Source organism: Maylandia zebra, linkage group LG20, assembly GCF_041146795.1.
Source record: "Maylandia zebra isolate NMK-2024a linkage group LG20, Mzebra_GT3a, whole genome shotgun sequence".
Lineage (NCBI taxonomy): Eukaryota > Metazoa > Chordata > Actinopteri > Cichliformes > Cichlidae > Maylandia > Maylandia zebra.
In genome coordinates this window covers 34,316,650-34,325,171 of record NC_135186.1, presented here as the reverse complement: position 1 = coordinate 34,325,171, position 8,522 = coordinate 34,316,650, and the positions used below count along the sequence as shown (strand labels likewise).

Here is an 8,522-nt window from a genome sequence, read left to right as displayed (position 1 = left end):
TTCGGTGTGATTCTGAAAGGAGACCTATTCTGCTCATTTCCAGCTCCTGGTCTTTATTCGGGGACTCAGCTAACGTAGCGTAGCATGATTTGTAGTTTTCTTTTACCGATCTTACACTGTTCCTTTGTACAGCCACTTCCTTGTGATTGGCCAATTTTATTGTGAAAATAGAAACAAAATATTTGTTATAAATAATTTTACTAATTTCTAAATATTTTTTGGCTTTCATGTTTTACTTCGACATGTTTAATACTTTGGTTTGTTACGAGACCTCAGGGAAGGCAGAATAGGTCCTCCTTAAAAGGAGCCTTACCATGTTGTTAGCGTTATTAGTTGTTTAAATAAAGTACTCTCGCGTGAATAACTCTTTAAAATAAACATTTTAAATGTGGCTTAAAAAACCTGCTACGTGAACAACAAAAAGAAAAATCTAGACACTGTTTCTTCTGCTATTTCGATTCAGCGGAGACGTGTGCGTGATTGTTTGCACTATTCAACTTGAACTTCTGCACATTATCCTGTGGACATTAATCAGTGTTTTGGTTTTATCTGTTAATTTAATATTATTTACATCTCTGTAGTGCACACTAACCCTCAGTCCAAATGGCAAACACAGGGCTACACTGTTGCTTCTCATTGATTTGTCTATAAAATGACAGAACTATTTCTACACTCTTAACAAATGTCTTAAGGGTGCAGATATCTTTTTTTTTTTTTTTTTTTTTTTTTTTTTTTTGGAAGTGTGCAGATATCTGATATACCCATTTATATTTAATTTAACTTTGAGATTTTATAGATTACAGATGAGGTCTGTGTAAATTTTGTTCCTGTTGTTTTAAACAGAGCTACAAAATCAATCGATAAATTTAATTAGTTGGTAAAATGCCAGATTTTCTGAAGCCTGAAGAAAAGAAGTCAGGATTTAATGATTTCCTTTGATTCACTTGATGTAAATTAAACATCTTTCAACTAGAAAACCCATAAAAGGCCTCTGAAGATGCATTTATGGGTTGGACAAGTTACAGCACAATCTTTTGACTATTTTCTGACATCTTATAGGGGAAAAAAATCAATGAAGATTACTCGGTAGTGAAAATAATTAGTTGCCGCCCTAATTTTGGGACCTCTGGAGTTAAGGCGAAGACACATTCAGATAACATGAGGGGTCGTTTTGTTTTTGTGGCACACAAACTGATTCTTAGCTCAAGTATGTCTCAATTATAAAAAGCATTAAACTCAGTATTGGCTGTTGCATGATGGGATATTTTGGTGTCTGAAAGGTCTTGCCGTTGTTTGACGTGTTGCAGGAAGTGACGGCGTGCGTCTCTGCCTGCTGCTTCTGCAAAGTGACAGTCTGCAGGACGAAGGCTGAAACAAAACGAGGCACTTGTTATGATCCAAAGCTGCAGGTCGTCCTGCTCCTCCGCGGCTGTCGCTATAGAGACAGGCCATGTTGCCATGGTGATGTTATGTTCCTCGACAGCCGACAGGACCACAGCTGGACCTGACATCTGTATGTGTGTGTGCGTGTGTATGGCTCTGTTACATCATCAGGTTATTTTCCTTTCATTTTTACAAGCAAGCAGGCAAATCAAATCATCTCTGGATCTATTTAATCTCTAATATCGTTATAATAATAATTTTGTTACACGTTTATAAAAATAAAAAAATCATTCCAGTAATATTCACATGCTCAGATTACACAGAGGGAATCACGAAACAGCGCCGTTGTTCGGTTCGGATGTTGTTTGCATACCATTTTGAAGTTGGAAGGATGCGAGTGAAGATGATCGTGATGAAGCCATGAAACGCAGACGTGATGTTTCACACGGAAACGTCACATCAGGTCTGCAGACCAGGAGCCTGTATCACAAAGAGTTCAGCTGTCCACAGGCAGCTCGGGTGATTTGGTGAATGTTTCAATCGCTGTAATCTAACCCTAACCCGTATTAGGATGTTACTCGAATCAAGTCGAAATAAAACAGAATCCCGAGAGGAAGATAAAATAAGTGGAGGGTTGAAATTGTCTGACAGGCGATGGCGGCCCGATATAGCTTTATGATACAGGTCTCAGGATGTACTGAGGCATGATGGGTAATATTAAAGGTGTTGGTTCGGCAGGTCTGTGTAGCTGTTATGTCACCCACCAGCCAATTACAAACAGAGTTTTCTGTGGTCATCCAGTTGGACACAGACGGAGGTGTGTCTTCTCCAGCAGGCCAATCAAAAAAGCCCTTGATAAGTAGCCAATAAAAAAAAAAAATCAGCAAATAAAAGAGGAGAATGCCCTCACAGCTGGCCAATCAGAGAGAGAGCCCACCCGCTAGTCCCCGCCCACGGATCTGACTGCTCGTCAGCACCTGCGTCAGTCTCTGCGTGCTCGGCTTCAGCCAAGGGCCCGGGCCGTTTCCATCTTGCAACGGCAACTCAGCTCTCCTCCAATCAGACTCCTCCCTCGAGCCAGCAGTGGCGATGCTTGCTGCTGATAGGTGCATCTCCGAAAAACTGGATGTTGATTCGCTGTCGGAAAGATGTCTGTCACTGCTGTCATCGTCCAGCGGCATGAGGAAGGAGAACGCTGCCTTCTGAGATGCAGCCGAGTTCCCAGCATGCTTTGCACGGCGGTTGGTGCTGCTGTTTCTCTCCTCTCTCCTCTCCCGCTCTCCCCCTCCTCTTCTGGACTCCTCTGACAGAGGTGAGTCCCTGAGGTGGGCATCACTCCTGGGTAAGCTCCTGCTCCTCCTCCCCTGCTCCTTGAGGTCATCCTGCTTCATCTGCCTGACAGTCTGACTTCTTCTCTTCCTCTCCTCCCTTTGCTCCTCCTCTTGCCATCTCCTCTCCAGCACCCGTGCTTCCTCCTCCACTATGTCCAGGTCCAGAGCAGGAGGCCCTAATCCTAATCCTCCTGTTCTTCTTTTGGTTTCTCTCTCTCTCCTCCTCCTCTCTCCTTCTCCCGCACCACTTCCTCGTCTCATTTCCTGGCTAAGAGAGGCAGTTGTCATGGTTATCGTATCCACATCCAGCTCCTCGGTCTGTGAAGAGGAGGGGGAGAGGGCTCCTTCCTCAGGGCCTTATGGACAAACAGAGACAGAATATAATTATCTGAATATCTGCAAGTAATTATTGTGGTTATTCCTTTTGTTTATTTTTTTAAAAGTAGGTTTTTCTCCTGTCAAAAAATAAATCACCAAAGTGACCAACGGGCACCTCTGCTGTTGCCAGCCCTGCTGATGTTTCCAATCTTTTTTTTAAAATCAGGGTCTAATATGAAAGTCTGAAGCTTTGTGTTCAGACTCTGAACCAAAACCAACCAGGACAAATGAAGCAGGAGGTTCAATCAGAAATTCATGATCACGTAGCCAAGATATGACAATAGAAACATTTCAGATGTTGGCACTTTTGAAGGTTTATATCTCTATTATATTAGAATACACATTCTCTATTGCTACAAATATGCAAACATCAGTGCTGAAAAATGAAGCTGAGGTGCCAAATCTGCAGTTTCTCTAATGCAAAGTAGTCGAATTGTTTTGAAACTTGCTCTTTTTGAATTATTAAAGTTAGGGGCGTGGCTACTTTGGTGGACAGGTGTGCTCGTGTAACCAACGAATGATTGCTGGGCCTCACCTCTCCCATCATGAGCCACTGAACTGGAAGCCTCATTTGTGTTTGTGGTGTTGATGCCTTTTAATGAAATCAACAGCATAATAAGGCCTGCTGTGAGGTGTCCATGAAGTTTTTGCTCCAGTTCTGGTCACAGAAATTCAATAATTTTTTCAAATGTCTTAATCAGCAGTGATTAGGTATCTAAATCTGCTTGCTAACATTAGCTGCTAACTTGGCACCCCTCTGAATCTGGGTGTAAATGACCAACACGATGGCACTAAAGTCTAAAGTTCAGTCTGTGTCACTTCTCCGTGTCACACTGGGGATTTTCTGCATGTAAGAAATATTTTAACAACTACACCTTAAAGCCAGTCAGGGTTTTTACCGGGTCCTGGTTGGCTGTAATATGTTACTACCACCAGAAGATGGTGGTAATGTACCTTTAAACAGAAACAACATAAAACTGTCAGGTTACTCACTATCAGGTACTGGACCTATATGTGTGGCGCTTTACATGCAAATAATAACACTTAAAATACTCAGTACAGTAATCTGATGGCTATTCACATGTGACTATAATGCTGCAGACTGCAGCTGATGATCAGTGAAGATGAAGGATTGATGAAGTGAAAGTGAAGAAAATGAAAGCAGATGGGAAAACACGGAGTTACCAACCGCGTGTTTTCAGTGCGTCCAATCACGTAGAAGCAGGGTTCCCCCTGTTTAGAGTTGGTCATACAGAGAGACAGGCTGGAGAGCTCCACTGAGGAGGAGGAGGAGGAGGAGGAAAAACAAGAGGAAGGAGAGGAAAAGAGAGTCAAAGAAAGTTAAGTCAAACAGTGAGAGAGCCGTGGAAGCAGGTCAAAGGTCAGTGATGAGGGAGTACTTTACAAAAGCCTCTTCAACAGAGTATTCATGAACATCTTCTTATTTCCATCTCAATATTTATATTTTTGAACTCTAATAGAGTAGCTTTGCATAACTCTCAATTCAAAATAATCCTTATTTATCTTATAGTGGGCTGGGCTATTCAAGCTGCCTGAAACAAACTTTTTAACCCCTCCCCTTTTATGAAACCTGATGGGAGGGGCTTCTGTAGCTGAGATGACCATATTAGGATGGGTATTCTATTTTTTGATGACATCATGCAGAGCCTAAAAAGAAAATACGCTCTGAAGCTGAGTGCTGAGAGCAATCAGATGCCTGAGCTTTTAGGAATTACACAGATTGCTTCCAAATTCACTGACCTTATTATTTTAAAGCTTTACTGTTTCTTTGAGCTATGAGAAGAGTTTCCACCAAACTTTACACTTGCCACAGTGCAGTCAGACCAGTGCCGTTGCCCTGGCAACCACCAAACCCTGACTCATCCATCAGCAGGCCAGTAGGAAAAGCGTGACTCATCACTCCAGAGAACATGTCTCCATGCGCTAGAGTCCAGTGGCAGCGTGCTTTACACCAATGCATCCAGCCCTTTGCATTGCACTCGGTAAGCCTTGGATGCAGCTGCTCGACCATAGAAACCCATTCGTGGAAGCTCTCTATGCACTGATCTTGAGCTACTCGGAAGGCCACATGAAGTTTGAAGGTCTGTAGCGATTTGTTGGCAACCCTGCTGCTAGAGACACAAAAGCGATTTTCTGCACAAATTCCGACCTTATGAGGTCAGAAAATGCAAACTCTCCTGGAACAAGTTAGTTTTCAGCTGCTGTGGGCAGGCTGTCAAAGTTAGAGCTTTCCCGGCTATTTCCTCAGTCTCTTGTCTTAACAGAGCAAGTGAGTCAGTAAAGAGTCCAGGCAGTTTTCAGTGCTGCTGGTTTATCTGTGTATTTGTCAGCAGGATTATTATTAATCTTGCTGATTGTAAGCTGTAGATGGATAATGAGACAGAGTGCCCCTGGACACACGCCCAGAGTGACTCAGTGATCCTCCTATGCTTTGGGGTCAAACTTCACCGTGTGCCATCCATCCATCCATTCGCTTCCGCTTATCCTTTTCAGGGTCGCGGGGGGCGCTGGAGCCTATCCCAGCTGTCATAGGGCGAGAGGCGGGGTACACCCTGGACAGGTCGCCAGTCTGTCGCAGGGCCACCGTGTGCCATTTTGATTAAAAGATATAAAAGATCAAAGAATTCAGAGAGGATCAAGAAGAACTTGAAACTGAAGTCTTAGCAGAGAGAATGTCTCCCAGTTTTCTCTCAGCTGTGTCATGTGTAACAGTCCGTCCTGTGAAGTCTCACCGTAGTCGGGCACGTATCCGTTTCCCTTCTTGAGGACGAGGTGGATTCGATGTCCTCCTCTTCTGATCTGCTCAACGGCCTGACTGTGAGTCATTCCTGCTGTACTGTCTCCATTTATCTCCACCAGCTGGTCGGACACCTGCAACACACGGTGACACCTTGTTTACCATCAGGAGGAAAGTGCATAAAGCATAAAACTGAGTATATGTTATTTCAGGCACCGACAAACATCCTCTGCAGGGGCATGTGCAATCATCAGAAATGAAAAGGTCTTTGTGTAGATTGTTGAGGATGCTGACAGTATTGAAAACTACATTCAGCTGCAAGACATCAGAGAGACAATTACAGATCAGATTATTATTATTTTCAGTCCATATTTCAGTCCAATATTTTACTTCTTAGATCTAAAGTGCTAAAGCTGCTTAAACTATTTAGATATTTACTTTAATTCACTTTTGTTTATTATCCAGTTCATAATTCAGCTCAGTGTCATTTAAAAACGTTCAACTTGCAGTTGACAGACACTGCACAAACATGACACATTCAGGTGGTTTGAGACATCAGGATTTAAACTGTTCAGAAAGGTTGGCTATTTCGGCCTCTGGGGGGCGCTACATTTGCTGCAGAGCATTTTGTGAAGTTCTTTTTTTTGTGGAACAACAAAAAAGGAAGCAGAACGATGCGAGCAGCTGCGATGTTGAATGTTTGATGATCAGAGTCTCAGAGCTGCAGGCACAAAGTGAAGCTCTGAATATTTCAGAAGGTTTAATATCACAAAGAACGACTTGACGGAGATCCTGAGTGATGTTTGTCTGAGTGGAAACGTCTCCGCTGCATTTCCTGCTGTTTCACTGTGCCCAAAGCTCAGCTCATATAGGAAACACGTTCAGACCCGATCCAGCATCAATCACACCAAGTCTCCACTTTTTCTCCACAAATCTGGCATCACCTTGAACCAGCCAAGAATTGGACTCTACAGACTTCCAAGCTTCCCAGTGGGACTGGACTTCCTTATATATCAGCAGCAGATCCTTTAAGTCCCCAGAAGTTTGTCAGACTTGTTCTCTAAACAAGTCTGAGGTGAGTCCTCACCCCTGCAGACTTGGACTGTCCCTACCTGACACCCAACGATGTTCACTTCCCCTGGAGGTCAGTGTTTTGGCTCAGCGGTGTCGTGTGTTTTAACAGTACCAGATATGACAGATCACAGAGAGCGTTTCTGCAGACGAATCATCAGTAGATTTAATAGAGCATCTCTGAATCTCCGCACAGCACAAACGCAGTAACACTGGGGAGGCTTCTCTCCTGCAGCTCAGCAGGTAGAAGGTGTCATCTACTAATCGAACAGTTGACGGAAACTCTGAGAAAATCCTGGATCAGACTCATGGTTTCACTGTCAGAGTTTATTCTACCGAGTCAGTAAAAGACTTCTCATCGCATTCGTTTCATCAGGACGCTGAAATATGTCCAAATGTTTTTAGTGGATGCCTGTGATCGTCTGTTCACATTAATGTTTAAGGTGTACAGATTTGATTTTCCTCTCATATAGATTCACCTGCATTAAAGTATTAATGAAGGGTTTTAGTCAGTAGGTTAGATTATTGTTAAAATAAATAAGAAAAAAAAAAACCAATAAGACTTCCTGCACCTCTTTCACAATAAAAACAAGAATTCGGTCTCCTCACTAAGACTTTTGTTGTGAAACAGCTAATGACTGACACCTCAGCCTGAACCTAAATCTAAAATGATGAACAGGATTTTGCATTTTGCACCTGTATGTGTATTTAAATAGTACGAGTACACATGTACCTGTATCTTGTTGCTGCGCTGGGCTGGCCCCCCGTCCATCAGCCCGAGTACATACAGTCCCATGTTGTATTCACTGCCACCCCTCAGAGAGAAACCGAAACCCGTAGGACCTCGCTCCAGGTCCACGCTGTAGAACTTTGACTCCTCCTGCTGGACACAGACAGACAATACTGCAGATACTAAACAGTACTGCCTCTTTAATGACAGTCCCACAGTACAGCTGTCTTCCAGTGTAAACTTCAGACAATTTAGATGTAAATGTAGCACACAGCAGGAAGCGGTCTGCTTCAGACACTTTTGCACAGCTGGAAACACTTTCTGATTTAGGTGGTGCTTCCTGCACATCCTGTCCTCGGTAGGATGTGCAGAAAGTGGAACACCTACACCTGGTCATTTGTGCACTCACATGCACCACATGTCAAGACAAATTCAGGGCTGCAATTCATGCGTGAAGAAGGCTTAAGATGACAGTCGCCGATCAAAGTAATATTACAACAAAACAAAAGTTAAACCGACCTTTGACCTCCCTCTGGGTCCTTTTATCATCCGACCATCTATGTCCAGATCTGCGGCTTCGGTCAGGGAAGAGGAATCTGGAAGAAGTGAAAAAGACAATGAGAAGGGAGATGAGATGACTCTATTTACCATCACAGTAGATTTAAGAATTAGGCAATCAAGACGTGAAAGACAAGTGTTATCTTTCAGTACAAAATCTGTTAATTTAAGCAGTTTAGGAAAAATATTTCATCATCCATCCACTTTCGTAACTGCTTATTCAATTCAGGAGGAGCCTCAGCTGTCACAGAGGGAGAGGCAGAGATATTAAAGGCTGAAGCAATATTATTCTAAGGAAAATATTTTAGTGTCT

General features: G+C 43.0%; 1 protein-coding gene across 7 annotated transcripts in view; it reads right to left on the bottom strand.

Annotated features, from left to right (window-relative positions):
* Window positions 1-452: 452 nt before the first annotated feature.
* The window catches only part of magixa (MAGI family member, X-linked a), a 61,690-nt gene continuing 53,620 nt past the window's right edge, over window positions 453-8,522 (bottom strand). For 5 of the 7 annotated variants that reach the window (XM_014407465.3, XM_014407468.3, XM_014407467.3 and 2 more), the window contains 4 exons: window positions 8,171-8,247; window positions 7,655-7,804; window positions 5,846-5,984; window positions 453-3,070 (listed from right to left, as the gene is read on the bottom strand). In XM_014407465.3, the coding sequence (XP_014262951.2) occupies window positions 2,304-3,070; window positions 5,846-5,984; window positions 7,655-7,804; window positions 8,171-8,247 (1,133 nt within the window). In that variant the 3' untranslated portion in view covers window positions 453-2,303. Of the gene's footprint in view, window positions 3,071-4,281; window positions 4,370-5,845; window positions 5,985-7,654; window positions 7,805-8,170; window positions 8,248-8,522 lie in introns of all 7 variants that reach the window. The other 2 variants (XM_014407469.3, XM_023152258.3) reach the window with 2 other exon arrangements.